At 47.0% G+C, this 21,011-nt stretch overlaps 1 protein-coding gene across 1 annotated transcript in view; it reads right to left on the bottom strand.

Annotated features, from left to right (window-relative positions):
- Positions 1-4,452: 4,452 nt before the first annotated feature.
- Positions 4,453-21,011, bottom strand: part of LOC126538734 (membrane metallo-endopeptidase-like 1) — a 29,117-nt gene continuing 12,558 nt past the window's right edge. Inside the window, exons 6-11 of the mRNA XM_050185470.3 lie at positions 15,271-15,338; positions 10,969-11,084; positions 9,262-9,327; positions 7,447-7,551; positions 7,043-7,119; positions 4,453-5,104 (exon numbers count right to left, since the gene is read on the bottom strand). Of these exons, the coding sequence (XP_050041427.3) occupies positions 5,005-5,104; positions 7,043-7,119; positions 7,447-7,551; positions 9,262-9,327; positions 10,969-11,084; positions 15,271-15,338 (532 nt within the window). The 3' untranslated portion in view covers positions 4,453-5,004. The remainder of the gene's footprint in view (positions 5,105-7,042; positions 7,120-7,446; positions 7,552-9,261; positions 9,328-10,968; positions 11,085-15,270; positions 15,339-21,011) is intronic.

The raw sequence follows: 21,011 nt of genomic DNA, 5'->3' as shown, positions 1-21,011 counted from the left end.
ACTGGCCGCTTTCTGTCAACGTTTAGGAACACATGAGTGGGACCACATCGAGCTTCAATGAGCTGACAACCAATCCTGGCCGTGGCTGCATACGGCATAACATAAGCAGCAGAGTAGTACGTGACATAGCAGGCATCGGCACATCGCACAATCCGTAGCAGCTGAAAGGGAAAATTGTCGTCCATCCGACTGCAGCACAAAACTACAAAAGAAACCCATATAGCTTTTTCAGAAAGAAAGTTTTGCAGTTAAACATTTGTATTGGTCCATAACTCAAGTCCGGGGATAGCAATAGGGGCTTGTTGGTATGGCATATCTTATTTTGTTATAGCGCAAGCTTGACAAGGACAACAGAAGGCACATCTGACACACACAGCGCTGTGTGTGTCAGATGTGCCTTCTGTTGTCCTTGTCAAGCTTGCGCCATAACAAAATAAAATCAAGTCCGGGACCAATGCCGTTATGGGGTGGTTGCTCTACCCTCTGGGTTAAGGATGAGGCTAGCAGATTGCAGAGCGAGGCCGAATGAATTGACAACTTGGAGTACAGGGACGCAGTCCCAGTGCACACGACTGCAAACTTCCGTGCACATTCTTCTTCCGCACTGCCTTACCTGGGGTTTGTTACATTTTTCTGAATATTTCCCGCCTAACCGGAAAGTACCTTTGTGTAACCAGCGTCTGAGCAGGAATGAACTGATGTCTTGGCAGGTTAGAGTCTTCGTGCCCATTAATACAGCAGGTGAATTCGTATCGCCTTCTATTGTCAGGGATGTATGCATAAATAAGCACACAGCATGAACACGCCCAGGGTGTGTTCCACATGAGGATACTGATCAGCACTCGTATTCTTAAGAGGACAGGGGCCAATATGCTTCCTGATTTGTGCCATCTTAAAAGCAACTTGTGCATGCTTTAGCACAAATTACTCTTCAATAAAAATGTGATAGTCTTGTTTAAAATAAAAGTGCTCGTAACTATCCCTTTCCTTTACTTAATTAGCTTAATCACACGGGAACTTTGGCTTTTAAATGTCATGTCGAAATAGTTTGACAGCACTCCTTGAAAGTTGGCTTTTTCACAAGCAAAGGCTTTCTGTGGAGAAACGACATTAGCAGGAGCAGCCCGCAGTATCGCTCGTTCCTCGTTTTGATCGGCGGCGAATAAGCATGCTCTCCCGTCTTGCACTCTCATCATAAACAACGTTTTCTTGACGCTCACTTTAGCTTTTGTCGCGCATTACCGAGAGCCAGTGGTATTTCGGCTTTCTTTTCTTTTTTTCCTGAACAAGTATGCGAACTTCTTTTTTTTCGCCGCAATGTCCCCCATTTTTTGTCTATTTCATTTCGAGAGAGCGCTGCCTTTTTTGCTCCTTGGTGTTGTCTAGACGGGTCGCCCATGGATTGCGTGCCTGATTGTATTAACTAAAGCTTCAATTGCACCAGCTGCGTTGCGCGCCCTCTGTCGGAGTACAACGGACCCAACACTCGCAACGAGAGCTGCACCGAAAAATGGCACAAGATAGAAAACCTAAACTTACGCAGAAGCACAATAGCGTTCCATGGAAAACTGAAACGTTGGTGAGAATGGCTCGAGGTTGGGTAGTTCGGAGGGTAATACAAGATATTTCCAGCTTTCGTTTTCCAGCGTCCTTGGAGCACGGAAAAAGAACAACCGTAAAAAGATTACATCACGCAAAGTTCATTGGGTGCTTCGGAGCATGCTCTACAAGTTTTCAAATACGAATTAAGACCCAAAACGAGTGTGAAAAAAAGAAGTACAATAAGACGTCAATTAGCAAGCTCATCGCGCTTCAAAAAAAAAAAAATCCTGCAGAAGCCACGTGCCGATGAATGTCGACGTTGCTACGATTAGCATTGAAGCAATGTATGCACAGCGACACACCGTATAGCCAGCCGCCGGGGGCACGGCGTGTTTCACTTCCTATTCTCCGTTTGCTAGAAGGTCGGAGGAGCGTGCGCGTGAGAGCTCCTACGTGCGTGAGCTTTCGCTCGGGATTTACTTATGTAGTCAGGAACAATCCCCCAATCGCGGAAATTTCTCTCGTTAGGCCTCGACGCGTTCGAAACGATAAGCGATCTTGATAACTCCGCAAGGTTCATCATAAATATTCTGTCGCCGAAGAGGCCTGAAACTAAGCGAAAGCAGTTCACAACTCACTTGCCACGAACGAAGTGAATTCCGCAAAAGTAGCGCCAAATTCAATTCCAAGCGGGCGGCCGGGACCACTGCCATGTTTTACGTAAACTACATAGCGTGCGTACATCATGGGTCCCTTAGCGTTCTGGCGCATTCTCATTGCATACTCATTGCAGTTCTATAGCTCGGGCCCAACTCAAGCGCCGCATATTCAAATACACGTAAAGCAAAGACACGCTTTTCTAAAGTAGCCACTTCGCCGATTTTAATGAAATTTGTTGTATTTGAGAGAAAAAGCTAAGTTATAGTGACGGTTGGAAGCGAATTTTGATTTAAGGCCTAAATATTTTAAAAGAAATTTTTAAGAATCGGTAAGTTTTAACAAAAATAGAAGCAAGAAGTTTACAAATTCTTAGCTTTGCACCAAGAATATATATCGCAGTTCCGTAAACTGCATCCGTTAGAGCATTCAAAGCGGACAAGTTTGATATATCAATTTATAGTATACGAGAATTTATTGCATTGGGGGGGGGGTGTTTACAAGGGTTTTGCAAAAGCCCTACTCTCATATTTGTGGTACATCAAAGTAAGATTCATCAATTAGTTACAGTTTACATAATTTTGATATCAGTTTGCATTGCTATCATTGCAATTTTCGTTGCATTGATAGTTTCCTTTTTTGAAATTTTGCTATATTTCACAATTTTTACTAAAAGCACGACGGCCTAAATAAAAAAAAAATTCCCTACCAACCACTACATTTCAACATTCTTTTAAACGCAACAAACCTCACCAAATTTGGTGCAGTGGTTACCGAGAAAAACGATTTCTCCTTTCACTTGTAAATAAATAGGAGCCCCCGAGATAAAGGTCCCTCACCATGTCTCACCCCTTGGAGCTGACAAGCGCAGTGCATCAATGCGCGGTAACGATCGTGTCTGGAAAGTATTACATTCCTACGTGCCGCAAAAAGAACTTAAATTTGAAACAAACGCCGTTCGCCCTTCTCCTCGCGGGCGCCGCGCTCCTAGGAGGAGAGTCGACGCCTATCGCGCAAGTGCGCCTACGTACACGGCAGGGCTGTGACGTCGCTCATGGTGACACGTGATTTCGAGAATTATTCGAGGCAACATCAGTTGTTTAAGATGTTGCTTCAATAGACGAATTAAAGTTCAGAGAAATAATAGAACTTACAAACCGAATGTCTTTGTGACTTTGTTTTACTTAGTACTGTAGCGAGAGAGATGTACTTCAGTTTCGTCGGCTTGTTCCCAGGTCGTGCAGTCACGCGCGCAGAGAACGAAGCCACGTCATTTTCTACCGTGTTCCAGCGCCGCGATCGTGCTCTTTCATCCTATCACACACGCCTCATTGCTCGTGATTGTGACGCTAACTTATACCGCTAATCACGTGTTCTCGCGCAGAGCGCGCAAAATCGTCCGCTGCGCGAAACGAGACAACAGCAACAGCTCGCGTGCGAGACCATCACAGGCAGTGCGCCGCACAACAAAAATGCCAGAGAAAAAAAAAAAAAAAGAGGCGGGGCCCGTGTCGAATTCGTCATGCGATCTTCCGGCTCTGGTATGGGAGAAAGCAGGGAAGGAATTACGCTCGCGGAGTTTACACGGGGCACGTTGAGAGAGTGTCAACGCTGACGGTGACGCTCGCCTCCTGAAATAATGGGTTCGCGGCCCTTCAAATATTTATATCTTTGCTTTTAATGAACGAATTTGAAAAAAATCTTGCGGTAGAACACTCCTCAGAGGGCACGTAACAACTTCCAGCGTTGTCACCAAACATTTGCGATGTGGCCTGGTGAGGGGCCTTTTAGGTACCATCTTAGTTTTACAGATTTAAATCGCACCTCTGCAAATTTTTGCACTCGATCTAACCTTCTACCGGTTACTGTTTCTGTCAATAGTTTTGTGTCATACAATATATTCTGTATTGTATGTGTTCACTAGTGGCATCAACCGTACGCTGTTTTTTTTTTATAGTCATGAATAATTGCCGCGTGCATTTATGTTTTCTAGTTACTACTAACGGCAGGTGCTCTCTGCAGTCTGCGGACTTTGGGACCTCCCCCTGTATGTATAATCTGTATTTGTAACCTTATTATACGAAATAAACTGAAAGTTCAAGTGAAACAAAACTGTCTCGTACATATATATTCTGAGCGGCGGGGGGAGGGGGGGGGGAGGTGTCAACGCTATTATTAAATACCATTGCAATATAACTCCATACCTCGAAGCTTACATTGTTTTTCACCACGTGCCTTTATTTCCTCCTGGAATAAAAATTATTTGAAATAAAGTAAAAACGTGGCTTATGCAATGTATGATGTTACGGCTAGGAAAGCATGAACGTATGTACTAGTGCTGGCCGAGCAACAAAACAAACAAACAATAACAAATTTGGCTATTAAACCAAAATTCCCCGAGACGCTGTAAAATCTTCGGGTGGCGTGAGCGATTGTCAAAAGAAGCCCCTAATTTCTTTTTTTTAGAGTGTACTGTGGTCGACTCGGCCAAGTGGAACCATTTGTTAAGATTCATAATTTCAAGTTGACGTGGAAAAACAAAACTAGATAAACCATTTGTAGCTAGAGATTCAGGTCGGTGCGGATCGGTACGGCTTTATTTTCGTCATGACGCCCGTGTCAGAGAGATATTGTGACTATCAACGAAACCAACAAAATCAAGATTGCTTGGTTCTGGGTGTTTTGAGGACAAAACGTGTATGATTATTATGATTATTCTCGCTTTTCTCCGCCACTTTACTGTTATCCCTTTTTTTCAATCTAACAATATGTGCAGTAGGTGAACAAGTGAAATGCCCCGACAACTCATATGATGCTGCACTTCTTGTCTTGGTAAATGGCGAGGTTGTCGTTGCACGCAAAGTACTTTCCGAACTTGTCAAAGTGGGCGAGTGCTGTTTCCACCCTGCAAGATAGAAAAAACAGCATTCGTAACAGTATCCGCATTGTACGCATAGCCACACGCAAAGTCCCAGTGCGCATATTGAAACCGTTCCACTTGTCAGGCACAAGAAACAAATGCATTGCAGTCGCAGTGGACTCCCTGACTCGTTATGCCGAGGCAAAGGCGCTTCCCTGTGGCACGGCTTCCGAAGAAGTTCAGTTCTTCATGCACCAGGTCGATCCGAGGCTATGCGCCCAGTCACACGTCACAGACACAGGAACGACATTTGTACAGCGCAGATTATGGAGGGCACTTTCAAGCCGGGCTGTGCCAATCACCGCAAGAAAGCCGCGCCTACCGTCGGCAGACAAATGGGCTGACAGAGGGATTAAATGGCAAGTTATTTGCCGACATGCGATCACTGTACGGGGAAGTACAACACAGAACGTATAGGACGAAATCCTCCCCTGTGTCACGTCTGTGTACAATACCTCATATGCAGGAAACAATTTGCTTTACGCCGTTTCGCCTTGCTTATGGACGCAATGTACAGAATATGCTAGACGCTACGCTTTCTTGGCAAGGACGAGGAACTTGAACATTATGCCGAGCAATTTGCTCGACACGCCTACGAAGACCGTCAAATGGCCCGGGTGTGCATCAACCACCAACGAAATGCAGATGTTCGCCCCTACGACGTGCGCCACCGAGCGGCGTCCTATCAACCTGACGACTGAATCTGGATGTCGACCCCCAAGCCCCCGTCCGTCCGTCCGCCGCCTAGGACTGTCCGTGAAACTGCTAAGCGGGTATTTCGGGCCGTGGATATAATCATCAGACGCCTTAGTGACGTTACATACAAGGTCGATGTGGAGGGTGTCGTCAGCATCGTGTCGGTGTCGTCAGCATCGTTAGGGTGTCGTCAGCAATGAGTGACAGCATCGTCACTCATTTGCCCAGGTCGTATACGCCTTAAGCGCTATACGTTGCACAGTGCTTCTACGAGCGTTACTCCTCGTGTGACAGCTTGTCTTTTTTTTTTTCATTCCTATTCCCTAGTGTAGGTTCATTACCTTTTATTCCCTCGCATCACACGCACGCACGCGTACACGCACACACACACACGCACGCGTACACGCACACACACACACACACGCGCGCGCACACACACACATACCTTTCGAAGTAGGTGCGCGGTTTTCCAGCGTCGAGTCGACGCTTCTAAAGTAGGGGGCTAACCGCTTGGTGTCACGAGGCAGCGCCACACGAAGAACGCAAACAGAATTTAAGAAATGGTTTGCTCGTTTTGGTACGCCAAACGATTTGTGTACGCGCTACTTCCAAAATTCACGAGTGGGAAGATTTGGAAATATCGGACCCCTAAACTTAAGACACGCTACTTCTAAAGTTGAAGCTAAACATTTTGGCAGAATTTCTTTCTGATTGGGTTAATCAATTATGACTTTCAGGTGGCTTCAAAAAAAAGAAAAGAGAGGTTGGTACCACTTCAAAATCATGCTGCTAAAGTTCTCTACATAATCACGCGACGAGAAACACTCCCCTGTCTTCCGCTACCACGAATAAGTTCATCGAGAACAGAAATCCGCGACGATTCTGTCAAGTTTCGCTTGCGTGTCGTGGAAGACCTGGTGAGCACAAAACTAGCAATGAATCACTACGTATGAACAAGGGCATAATCGCCTACGTGTCGTCTCCGCAGCTGTGGGCGTACGTAACAGCGTTTCGCTGAATATACAGTGGGTACATATTCAGGCGCTGGAAATTGAGGTGCTCAATGTCGCAGACACCATTGCATACTCGTTCATCTATGCTGCACCCCATATTTAGCTGCGAACATGAAATAAATGTTTCGGTAAAAATTCGATACATGTGGCAATTTACAAACACACTTCAGCGGTGAGAAGATGCTTAACACTTTCACCTCTCCAGGGGCCTCACCTGTATTGCGGATCCGGCTGTGACGTCACAAGATTGACAATGTCTCGCAGCTGGGTGGGCACGCTTTCGCACCACGTCTGTGGAAGTAATAGCCACGCATAGGATTTCGCGTTACCGTCCACGACATCAGCCGAAGCGATCCCACAGTGCGAATCAATGGCCGTATTCATAAACAAACATATTAAGCTAGAATTGTTGGTAAGAGAATATTCTACCGAACCCTGACGCTGCGCATATCATTAGCGAAGGCGATCGACCAATGGCGAGGAGCAATTGCGAACGATAAGCTTTGTGAATACAGGTCCAGAATCGTAATTCGTGGTGCACACGGAAGCCACTTTTGCGTTGACCGGGGGATATTATTTGGTATTTAAATATTTAACAACCGGCGTCAGTGTACAAACCATTGCGAATGAGATGAAGAACAGTTGGTTTTGCGTGAGATCCAGATTCTTGAGACTGCTGTGCTCGAATTCTTCCTCGAACTTGCGCATGAACAGACGGAAGCCCTGCGGGAAACAAACGCAGTTGAAAGTTTCAACGTTCTCGAATTATGATTACGCGTGGTGCTTCGTTCCAGTCGTTCGCGCGGGCGCAGTGAATATTATTCGTGCAATACGCTAGGTGGGAGAGCAGGTCCTTGAAACCTTCTTTAGTCTTACTGGACATAAACTTTGACTGTGATGTGAACAGCTGTTGGGAGCAGAGGCAACAACTTGACTCGATCAAGCGAGTTGGTTCGTGCTGAAGATATACTATTGAAACATGATGGGACGAGGATAGCAAATATGTGCTACAGGACCAGCGCTGCCTAGCGACTAAACTTTATTGAAAAAAAAAAGCACCAGCCATTTAAAGTAATATGAAAAACAACAGAAAATAATTTGGTTTGACAGGCACGCGCATACAGTGACGCTGCAGCTTCACATGTTGTAACAGAAATTATATGTCTTCTTTAGGTAAGTTATAGCATCGCTGCGCTGAAGCACTTTATTTTTTTTTTTTTTTTGCTTTACCTGTACAGCACCCCTCTACAATTTATTTCTGTTTTTTTTCTTTCGGTTATTGTATTTTCGAAAAACTGGTCATGCGCAGTAATTGCCAAATGCTAACTTTTAACATTGTTTCAATGACAGATTAAGACAACGCAAAAGCTATGAGAAAGAAATTGTGTACGGCAGCCATTTAGCTGCTTATCGTAAAAAAAAAAAAAAAAAAATGCGCATACACTGTTTGTATACCCATGCAACACTATAGTCCAAAAGTCACCATGATGGGCTAGTTTGAAGAAAAGCTCGCGTTATTTTAATAGCAGAGAGCTCCAAGGACCTTGAACGAAATCGCGTACCAAGCTCCCGACCCCGCTTGCATCTCACGGTTTCTGTTAACGCTGTAAACATTTAATGAATATCATAGCGCATATTCTATGGTTATTTTGGGGGGGGGGGGGGGGGGGGGGGGAGGTGAATCTGCCTATAACAGAGTTCGTAAGCACGACTGAACGAGGACGTAGAAAGAAATAGGTACACAGAGACAGCGAATCTGTCGTTGTTTGCAACAGTGGTACTCAATTTTTACTGCAGAAAGAACAAACTTTATTGCGACGTCTCCTCCCGATGGCACTCTCGCAGAACTGGCAATCATAGGACGTCAGGCGCCTCTCGCGTCAAGAATATTCAGGACGCTAACTTTATGTTCACTTCTCGTGCATGCGAAAACCTTGGCTCATAAATTTCATGCCAACGCGCTAATCACGGCTTCCCGTTACGTTCCGCACTTTCTCAGCGCCCCACTAATGCTGGCTTTTTCACGACCTGAGTCGAGCAGAGGCGAAGCTACATCAGCAGGAGCAGTTCTGCAGAGTGTCTTGTTCCTCGTCTCGACAAGGTGCGAAAAAGAGATGCTCTCTCATCTTGCGCTGGTTTCATTATCGTCGTCGTCGTCTTGAAACACGACAGTGGGTCCCACAAGAAAAGTAGACAACACGAACGCCGGCGTTCGTGTTGTCCATTTCTCTTAAGTCCGTTGTCTGCACGCCTTACCCCTTTTTGCATTATGAATCCTTACCAACTAGCTCAGCTTTTTGTCGTTCTGACCTTATGTAAGACATAAGTCTTAGCGGTAATAAAAAACGGAAAAATAAAAAAGCGATTGCCGTTAATTCTGTGTTTTCTTCGAAATTTCCCTTATTCAAAATCTGTAGGAAGGGCAAGGCGCACCTTATAGGCGAGGCCCACGGCTGCCATGCTCGTGACCACTTCCTTTCGGAACGTGTTGATTTCCGTCTGCAACACAAACGAGAAACAACGGTTGCCAGAACTTTCTGATGCGCATTCCGAAGTGAGCTCGAAACACGTCCACATCCATTCGCATCAGTGAATGTGTGTCGCACATTCGCGTAAACTCGCAACAAGTTGCGCTAAACAACAATTACGTTCTGGGTGTTTGCGCCAGGCCGCGACCTGCATTTGCAAAGATCTTTAATTGGGGCTCCGGATAAATTCTGATCAACTGGAGTTGCGTAACGGGCGTGCAAAGCATGGCATACAATGTTTCATTTTCTTTTGCGATTAGTATTCGTAGGATACTTTACACGCTTTCTGGTATGTATGTATGTATGTATGTATGTATGTATGTATGTATGTATGTATGCATGCATGCATGCATGCATGCATGCATGCATGCATGCATGTATGTATGTATGTATGTATGTATGTATGTATGTATGTATGTATGTATGTATGTATGTATGTATGCATGCATGCATGTATGTATGTATGTATGTATGTATGTATGTATGCATGCATGCATGCATGCATCTACGTACGTACGTAACCTTTTTCCTGTCAACTTGGGTCCCTGGGTAGTTCACGGTCCAATGTCTAGAGCATTGGGCTGCTATGCTGACGTAGGTTCGAAACCAACCGTCGGACCAACTGTCACTGGGCATGTGCCACTGGGTATGTACCGCTCTTCAATGACTATTCACGTCTTGCAGTAAAGTCCCAGACCTCTAAACATTAGGAAAAACCGTGACAAGCCTCAGAGCACCGTTATAATCTAACAGTTTTTTCCACAGCCAGTTTTGGTTTCGTTTCCCAGGAGGACACTGGGTCGTGACGTCAGGGCACAGTATGTAGTCACGTGGGAGAAGAATATTTCGAGGTTGCAAAATTCGCGCCGGCTCGCTCGGCCGCCTCGTATGTTGCTGCTGGTCGTCAGGGCCGACGCACCAGATTAACGGACGACCGAGCGAGTCAGTGAAAGTGTCAAAACGTGAAATGTCCGCTATTTTGCTACAACGGCCCTCACAACGAGTAGCAGCATACGAGACGACCGAGCGAGCCGGCGCGAATGTTACAACGTCGCAATTGATTGATTGATTGAAAACTTTATTGTTCCACCGAGCTGGGGTGCCCGCCTCTTAACTACAATATTCTTCTCCCACGTGACCACATACTGTGTCGTGACGTAGTGTCCTGCTAGGAAACGAAGCCGAAACTGGCTGTGCAAAAGATGCTTGTCACGATTTTTCCTCTGGTTTAGAGGTCTGGGGACTTCAATTAACGCAATAATAATAATAATAATAATAATAATAATAATAATAATAATAATAATAATAATAATCATATTAATAATAATAATAATAATAATAATAAGTCGAAAATATCATGTTAAGTGGTAATACCGCACACGTTTTGAAAGTGCATATTACCTGTTTATGTAATTACCAAAGAAATGCGGCACTGTCTTATGTTTATATTTTAAAAAACAGTGTGGTCGCAATTTATTTATGGAATACGACCGGCAAAGGAACCATGCTATTCCCTCTTCATACAAATAAAAAAAAGAAGAGAGAAAGGGTCAGAAGTGTTTTCGAAAAGTAACCGCCGAATACGCTGAACTACCCTATATACATGGAATACCTTGTTGACGGGCTTGAAGAGGCTGTTGTAGCAGCGTTCCACAGTGTCGCTGTAATTTCGTATCGTGGACGAGTCCCACCAGCACATATACGTGCCGTTCTGGTCGAAGCAGCGACCTGGAAGTTAGCGCACGGCTAGTAATTAGGCTAGTTATCGTTGAAACTAGTCACTTCAGCGATGCATTCTCCTACCGCGGAACGATGGAGAAATGCAGTTAGACAGGGTTTTAAGAATAGCTTTCTTTTTTTTTTGAGACGGACCACTGAGTGGAAAGGCATTCCCAAAACTGTTGTTACTACCAGCTGTTCAAGGTAATTTCTAGGCGCTTTAAATAATGATCTGCGTTTTACGGAGAAGTTGTTTATGGCTAGCGTTCCATGTAACTTATTGTGTGCGAGTAAAAACTATCATCATCAGCAATGGCTCGTGACACTGCTCGCGCATTCGTCGTCGTCTTCTTGCACAGCTACCGTTATTCAGGTCGTTATACAGCTCACTTCGTTGTAATGTTCGCGCACAGCAGCCCTCGCAGTAGAACCGGGCCCTAACTATTCCTTCGTTATACAGCTCATTTCACTTTTAAAGGTGCTAGACTGCAGAGCTCACGAGCTTCTCAAGATGCCGGTGTACTGCGATAGAGGTTCACCCTCATTCACATTTCACCCTCATGCGTCACCTTCTCTCCTGCTCCCAGCGTGCACGCAATGTTCCAGTGGCAGATCTAGGGGTACTTGCGATACCTTCGCTTCTGTGCGCGCATTTGAATGCGCCGTTGCACTTGTAGATCCCGTGCGTACGGTCCAGCGGATTAGTCGGTAAAAGAAAAGGTACTATAATTCTGCTGATAGAGCTTCGAAAGGAACGCACTCAACTGTTGCTCCCATGTGCCCCTATGTATACTGCTGCGTTGTAGCGACGGTGAAGAAGTAGTCAGCTGCAATCTGTCAGTCCCAATTGTAACGGCGAGCACACTCGTCGGTCGTCGGAATCAGATTCGTCGGAATCTGTGAAGGGCACCTGCTATTTATACCTGATTTATCGTACATTCCAGAGTAATCGCTGGCGCTCGCGTATACGTTCCAGAACGTGCGCCGATATTCGCGTATATAGCGCATGCAATCTGATTTAGATAAGATTCTTTTTGTACAGAATCGGCGACATCATTCGGAAATGTTCCAATCCATGTAGGTGCACCTTGCACTGAGCGATGAATTGCTAAATGTGGTAGGTCGGCGAAAAACGCTCCGCTGAAGTAGCCAAACAAGGAATGCGCGCGTCAATATAAACGTATCGCGTGACAACACCTGAGTTCATTTTATTTGTCATTGCAGACAGGCACGTACCCAAGGGGGGGCCCGGAGGGGCCCGGGCCCCCCCCGAAATTAAGTGGCATACCCCCCCCCCCCATCTGCCCACGCCACCACTCCTCACACACATTCCTAAAGCGCCGACAAATCTATCTACTCGGCAGTCAACATTTTGCTGCCTTTTACAACTAAAGCAGTGTATGACTAATATCTGTAGTTTTTTTCGATGTCAGTTAACAGAAAAAATCTCCATGTGGAGCCATCCTGGTCATAGTGCAAAAAGGCTCCAAAATCAATGGCACATACCCCTGCGGAATCGGGAACCTATAACGCCCCCTTCAGAATCTTTGGGATGGGCCCACGTATGGGGAGTGCTTAACGCCTGCTTCACCTCCACCGCGGCTCGGCCCGGTATTGCACTACCTTCGGGATGGATCCGCGTATGGCGAGCGCTTAACGCCTGCTTCACCTCCGCCGTGGGTGGGCCCGGTATTGCAATATATTCAGGATCGGCCTACGTGTGGGGAGTTCTTAATGCCTGCTTCACCTCCGCCGGGGGTTGGCCTGATACTGCACTATCTTCGCGATCGGCCTATGTATGGGGAGTGCTTAACGTGTGTTTTACTTTTGCCGCACGTCGGCCTGGTGTTGCAGTACTTACGGGATTGGCCCACGTATGCGGGGTGCTTAACGCCTGCTTCACCTCCGCCGTGGCTGGGCCCGGTGTTGCACTACATTCGGGATTGGCCCACGTATGCGGGGTGCTTAACGCTTGCTTCACCTCTGCCGAGGGTCGGCCCGTTGTTTCACTACTTTCGGGATTGGGCCAAATATGCGGGGTGCTTAACGTCTGCTTTACCTCCGCGGCTGGTCGGCCCGATATTGCTCTATATTCAGTCCGACCCGCAGCGGAGGTGAAACACTTTGCTTTTCGTTTGAGAGCATTGATTGTCGTCAGCTTTCGCTGCCATTCCATCTCCACAGAGTGGAAAGGTTGTCAAGTTTTTCACTCCTTTTGGATGGCGGTAGTTTCACTCCTTTTGGATGGCGGTAGTTATCGGCATCTCCTGGGGTGTAGGGGCCACTTTTCTCAGCGATTCGGCGCCCACGCGATAAACTCAAGATGAATTCAGTTGTCACCATCTATTGCAGCAGGCAGGGCGTAGTTTATTGTTTTAATCATATTTTACTTTATTTATGATGCCCAACACAATTTTTATGTCACCATCTTCTCGACAATCACGCGCATCGCTGTTGCTATGTTAGTTCAACCTTCTTTGTTTAGGCTGCTCCAGGGGCCAGGAAAGGGACTCTGTCCATAGCCACCTGGTCTGTATGCTTGTGGAACGAGTTGTGGCCGGAGAAAACGCGAGTTGCGTTTAACTTTTCCTTTTGCTTCATTATTTCCTCGAGTGACGGCTCGCCGCGACGCTGGCAGATCCTCGGAACCATATATCCACGATATGGTTTAGATAAGGTGGCAAATAAAATATTGCGAAACAGCGTCCATCATCAAACCCTGCATTGACCGTTCAATCCATAAGCAATATGACATTCACCCCTTACCTCGTCTGGTTTTTCCCTAATTGTACAGCACTTTTCGTGCAAAATTGGCAACTGGAAATAAGAGTCGCAAGGAGATGAGAAATTAAGCGATCTACTAAGGGAGAAAGCTAAGGCAACAGCCAAACAGGGAGGACAAGCGAAAATGGTTTGTGAAAATATTTATGGATGAACATTTTTTTATTTAAAAAGGAAGTAGAGAAAACGCCGCCGGAAGTGGATAATAATTCCGTGTGTTTTGAATGACTCTTCTACAGTTACCAATCAAGCCGCCTGACGTAGCTACGTCCCTGCTGTGCTAACGGGGGTGTTTTTACGGGGGCGCAGTACGTCTAGAACCGCAGCGTCCTGCGCTCTACGCCATTGTACGGGACTGGTGACCACGCATCGTTACGCAACTTCCCAAATAACGACACGAGTCGGTTTTGGCGCTTGGTAGAGCTGTATAGGAGGGATCCAAAAGAACTGTGATTGTTCCGCAAATATACATTTCTCTATAATTCTTCCAGAGCTAATTCAAAAAACGCTACTAGAAATCATTATTTTGCACTTTCGCTGCTTAACTTGTTCTTGGCAAGGTTCTTCCTGCACATCATTCATGCGCGAGTCCATTTCATGTGGTTCTTCTTTTGCCAAGTAAAGAAGAGGTGTATCTCACAGGCGTACCTGTGAGATACAGGTTATTTCAATTCTTTTTCGGTTTTACGTGGCTTTATGGCGAATGGTAGGCATTTTTCACATTTGTACTAGTAAAAGTACCCACCCACTCATTTGCATAGAAAAGTTACCTTGGGTTGGGCCCCTCCCCGAAAAAAAATCCTGCGTACGTGCCTGATTGCAGACCTTCTTTTTTTTTACCGAGAAGAAAGCTCTTTTTAGGGACCTAAGTTGTTAAGGAAAATATGCGTTACGTGGCTTGGACAGCCAGTTCGGAAACGCCGTTGTTGCTTATAGCACACGATTTCCCTTTGTACGCTCATCTATCGAGAAACAGCTGCCAAAAGGAGATGCAAATAACGAGGTCGGCATAAAGTTCATGAGTCTGTATAGCCATTAAATGCGCACTTCCCAAAGCAATTGCTCTAGAGTACGACTTGGACAGCAGGCGTCGAAAGTTTATGGATCATGGGTTCCCCGAAAAAGTTGTACCCGCACTCAGTAAAACCGTACAATACTGTGTCAATATTGTGCGTGTACTATGTAAAATTCTATGATAGCTTAGCAGTATGTGCTAATGATTAATATTTTACGCTTAGGTCGTACTTGCGGTACAGGCTGCATGCACAGACTGCAGGCATATATGCAACATCTTCTCGAATTCAGCAGTCCGTGAACATTTGACGGCGACTGCACGCGGCACTTGACACTCAAACGCGCTATTGCGAGGCGGCTGGAATGTACGGCGCTCGTCACGAGAGAAGCAAGCACTCGCCTTCGAATATTAGGGAGCTCATCATCTTCGAAGCAATGAGAAATCCCAGTGACCCGAAGTTCAGTGCACTGCACGAAGAAAAGAACAACCGTGTATACACGTACAGTGCCCTAATGTGGCTGTTTGGACGTGTTGGCAAAATACGACAAAAAAAAATTAAGCGTTACAAGAATAGAGATGTAAGCGGTTGAAAAAAGAAACGTTGAAGATTTCGAAAAGAAAGCATTTTTTTTTCGTCTTTGTACTTTTTTTCAGCCAGAATAATTTTGGGAAAAAAAGAAGCAGCGCTTCCCCGCGGAATTCTTCTGTTGTAATGCGACTCCTTTCGACGTATCTAAATGTGTATTTTTACAATGTCGTCGTCATCACCGCCATGCCGAGTGGGCTAAACCTCTGGCTACACTAACTCGATTCGGATTTTTTGACCGTGTGTAGCAGCGGTCGTGACGTGAAATGATGCCTAGATTTTGAACCCGGAAGCTCTGCTGGGACTTTTGTGATGCAATAATGTAACACTTATGTTGTTTTCACTGTTAAATAAATGAATGTGTCGGGTTTATCATAGCTCTGTGCGCGATCGTCTTTTTTCTTTAATTTATCGTATTTTTCTGAAAAAAAAAAGGACAAGAAAGAAAACAGTTTTTTTTTTTCACGCCCCTCAAAATTTCATCATATTATACTCCTCTGAACCAGACGACGACGGTGAACGAAGACGGGAGACACACGAACGCTAACTTACAACAATTTATTGAGAACCGCAAAACGCAATACGAAGGCAGTTTGTGGCCCTATATCACGTAAGCGCGGACATGAAAAATAATCAGTGGCGACGCAAGTAATGCATTTCCTTCGAAGTTAAAGCGAACGACGGCTTGGACACACCGTTATCGCCTAAACTGTCAGTCATCTCTGTCTCGATTATTTCACACGTCAGTTGGCAGCTGCTTGTCATGACAATGACACCCTCTTGATAGGTTGGCAGGCCGCTCAATTTTCTAAAATGCATTATAAACTGCTACAACGAGGCGACAGCAGACAGCTAAGTCACGTTTAGGGGGGTCCCTGTACAATCGGTGCGGAAGTGCTTTTCCTGTATCTTGTGACCTTCCGTTCCTTTGCGCCAGAGTCCAGGTAAGCCCGTCACCTAGGTGTGAAAGCCACGGTCAGCAGGCTGGCTCCTTCAACAAGGATGGCTAAACGCGTTTACAGTAATATTGGCGAAGCGTTGAAAATTGCGCAGATACGACAATACGTATTCACGCACATCTGCAGCTCATGATCGTGCTTGCCACACCCGTTCACGCGAGCACTCCAAGACTCCAAGGATGGTAAGTTTTATAAAGATGCATGTTTTGACAGCAATTTATAGGTAACCGCAGTACTTTAACGATGGCACCACCCAATTTTCTTGTGTGTGCTTAATATCCTTCATCATCAGTCGGAGCTAAACTTATAGAAAACTGTAATAACCAAGTCGCCAGGTTGTCTACGGCACCATGATGCCTGGCGCAAAGGTGCGTATATTGGACCTTGTAAATTTTGACAGCATTGATGCTACCTTCGAACGTAACAAAATATAACCAAAACTTCCAAGCGCGCACGACCGTTGGCACTAATCTAAGTTTGGGAGAGCGTCCGTTTCCCTACAATCCCAAGATTTACACCTTGATAAACGTGACTGTGTTCAGACTGTATGTATACATATTGCCGCAGAGAGCTCTCCACATGCCAGGTACGAGCACTCTCGTGAGGCACCTTTCCAAGCGTCTCATCGCTAAAACCCATTACTCGTCGCATCGCCATTAGAAGAACGCCAGCAACGCCTCGCGCATGGCGATACAGCGCGTCTCCCGTGCACGCGCTCACGGCAGCGCCCGAGTCTGCCATCCAATGAGAAGCCACGGCGTGGCTCTTGGCCTTCGGGGCGCGTGAAAAGTGCGTTCGGCGGAGAGACGCGGTTGACTGTGGAATAGGCTGCTGTTAACTCTTCTTTTAAAGTGTGTGAATGCTTAATATTTAGTTTCCGGGCACAAGTTCGCCCACAATAAACCAGTGTGTTTAGTGTGCTTCATTGAAGAGTGCTACATTTCTGGTGGAGGTGCGGGGTATGATTGGAAGTCCCCAGTTCGTAAGAGAACGGAGCCCCGACCCTCAGCGATTGGAACCCAGGGAACTGACTCCAGTACACCAGCGCACAAGCCGCCGCATCCGAGGAGACCCACCCGAGTTCGGACCGCTTCCTGTTGCTGCAGCAGTGCGGGCAACAGTTACCAGCGACGGTGCAACCATGACCAGCCCAGTGGCATCATCCCAGCTCATCGTGTACTTACCACGCACGCCCGAGTCCTTCCACGGCGATACATTCGAAGATGTGGAAGACTGGTTAGAGCAGTTCGAGCGAGTGGCAGATTTCAACGGCTGGGACGAGACACGGAAGCTTCGCAACGTGTACTTCGCGTTAGAAGAGTCAGCGAGGACGTGGTACGTCAATCATGAAGCGACACTGTCTTCGTGGGAAGAATTTCGGCGACAGCTGCTTGCCACGTATGCCAGCACCGATCGGCGAGAGAAGGCAGAGCACGCTCTACAAGCGAGAAACCAGCGCACTAACGAAAGTGTCGGCATGTATATCGAGGACATGTCCCGTCTCTTCACGCGCGCGGATCCAAACATGACCGAAGAGAAGAAATTACGCCATCTGATGCGTGGCGTTAAGCAGGAGCTGTTTGCAGGACTCGTCCGCAACCCACCACACAGTGTTGCTGAGTTTCGCGCCGAAGCGACGACCATAGAGAAGGCGCTGCAGCAGCGTGCCCATTGCTACAATCGTGATGTCACCAGCGCACCGGCCGATATCCTGTCAGCAGGCCCAGGCAGTAACACCGAAGCACTAAGGGAACTGGTGAGATCAATCGTAAAGGAGGAGCTTCGAAAGCTGCAGCTACCGGAAGTTACGCCGACAGTCTCAACTCTCGCCACCGTCATTCGAGATGAAGTTCGCCACGCCATTATGCAGCCAGGACGTGAGGAACCGCCTGCGCATCATGACCAACCACCACCCGTATGTGCCAACGTACGCTGATGTGTTATGTCAACCGACCGGGCATAGTTCTCCATTCGCGACCCCCAGCAGCCGCCAGCCGACTCTGCGCAGTGGACCCCTTCTAGCAGAGCTTAGGCCACGAAAAAGTGACGTGTGGCGTGCACCCGACCGGACGCCACTCTGTTTCCACTGCAGGGAAGCTGGACACCTTAACAGAATGTGCCCATATCGCAGAGCAGGTCTTCGCGGCTTTACGATAAATGCGCCTTGTCCCCGTAAGGGCGAAAGACCCACCGAAATTCGGGACTACTTGACCCGACAACAGGATCCGGCTGCTAGATACCAACACCAGCCCCGATCATCAACGTCTGCACGCTACCGATCACCAAGTCCACGGCCATCCTCGATTTCACCAAGGCGTCGTTCACTGAGCCCTCGTCCGGAAAACTGAAGCGAGCGACCTGTGGAGGCGAGGCCGCTGACGTTCGAAAAAGCCAAGATCCTCCGTCAAGTTTACCGAGCAGCCGCGACGTACAGAAGCGGATGACTAAGATAAGTGAACAGAGAATTTCTTCAGACTTGCGCATTACAATAGACGGTCATGAATTGAGTGCATTAGTTGACACAGGTGCCGATTATTCCGTCGTAAGATATGCACTCACGAAGGAATTGAAAAAAGTTTTGATGCCGTGGAGTGGACCCCAGATACGTACGGCTGGTGGGCACCTCATTACGCCCCTGGGTAGATGTACAGCGAGAATCGGAATTCGGGGTTTTTCTTACGTCGCTGATTTTGTCGTGCTACCAGAATGTTCGAAGGATGTAATACTCGGAATGGACTTTCTCCTAACAAATGGTGCCATAATCAACCTGCAGAATTCTAGCGTGTCATTTTCTACGAAGCAGGCTATAGACATGCAAGAGTCGGAGGAGCTAGAACACGTTGTCTTGCGGGTTACCGACGATGACATAACTGTGCCACCACGATGCAGCATGCTGGTTCGCGTAAGAAACGAAGCATTCGACGACTCGGAAGGTATAGCGGAGGCCAACGTCGAGCTACTGTTGAAAAAAGGCATTTTCGTAGCACGAGGAATTGTTCAACTACGCGATGGGTGTGCTGATGTATTGCTGACGAACTTCGGAAGTGAATTTCAGCACGTCGCAAAGAACACAGCCATCGCCTTCCTGCACAGCGCTACTGCGGTCACAGATGTATGTAGCTTAGCGTTAAGGCCACCTGCTGTCCAAACTATGCATGACGCCGTAACATCAGTTGCGATCAACCAAAGTCTGACGCCAGCCCAGAAAGAAATGATGGAGGACCTTATAAATGAATTCGCAGAATGTTTCTCCACCTCGTCAAAGGTACGGCGCACACCAATTGTTAAACACCGTATAATAACAGACGAAGCGACCAGGCCAGTATACCAACATCCGTACCGAGTGTCACCAGTTGAACGAGAGATCATAAAGAGTCAGGTGCAGGAGATGCTTGAGGACGATGTCATTCAGCCATCAAACAGCCCGTGGGCGTCGCCGGTAGTCCTTGTGAGAAAGAAGGACAATACATTGAGATTCTGTGTTGATTACCGGAAATTGAACAGTGTAACCAGGCGGGATGTATACCCCCTTCCCCGCATTGGTGACACGTTGGATTGCCTACGACATGCAAAATTTTTCTCTTCATTAGATCTCAAGAGCGGATATTGGCAAATTGAAGTAGACGAAAGAGACCGTGAAAAAACTGCTTTCGTAACCCCAGACGGCCTGTATGAGTTCAAAGCGCTTCCATTCGGCCTCTGCTGTGCGCCGGTGACATTCCAGCGCATGATGGACAGTGTCCTCTCGGGTCTTAAATGGCAGTCATGCTTAGTTTACCTAGACGACGTAGTGGTATTTTCCGCAACATTCGACCAGCATGTCCAGAGGCTGCGTTTAGTGCTTCAAGCCATCCGCTCGGCAGGCCTAACCATTAAACCGCAAAAGTGCCAGTTTGGATTCCAAGAACTTCGTTTCCTGGGTCACGTTTCCTGGGTCACGTAATTAGTACCTTAGCGCGCAAGGTACTGCTCCGGATCCCGACAAGACTGCTGCCGTTGCACGATTTCCAAAGCCTACAAACAAGAAGACGGTACGGCAATTTTTGGGACTATGCGCTTATTACAGGCGATTTGTAGAAAACTTCTCGAAAATTGCCGAACCTCTGACGAAACTGACTAAAGAAGACGTACCCTTCATGTGGCATGCTGAACAAGAGGTTGCGTTCAATGAACTAAAGGAACGATTGCAAGCCCCACCGATCCTCGCCCACTTCGACGAGACAGCGGACACAGAAGTCCACACAGATGCAAGCAATCTCGGTCTCGGCGCGGTTTCAGTTCAGTGGCAAAATGGGGAAGAGAAAGTCATAGCGTATGCTAGCCGCACTCTCTCGAAAGCTGAAACAAATTACTCTGCGGCGGAAAAGAAGTGTTTGGCTGTCATATGGGCCATCAGCAAGTTCCGACCATACCTTTACGGCAGGCCGTTCCGTGCAGTCAGCGATCACCATTCTCTTTGCTGGCTGGCAAACCTAAAAGACCCATCTGGACGACTTGCGAGGTGGAGCCTCAGGCTCCAAGAATACGACATTACTGTCGTGTACAGGTCTGGAAGAAAACATAACAATGCTGACTGCTTGTCCTGCTCACCAGTG

The sequence above is a fragment of the Dermacentor andersoni genome, chromosome 3, assembly GCF_023375885.2.
Source record: "Dermacentor andersoni chromosome 3, qqDerAnde1_hic_scaffold, whole genome shotgun sequence".
NCBI lineage: Eukaryota > Metazoa > Arthropoda > Arachnida > Ixodida > Ixodidae > Dermacentor > Dermacentor andersoni.
The sequence above is the reverse complement of the archived record's forward strand: the minus strand, read 5'-3'. Positions and strand labels throughout refer to the sequence as shown.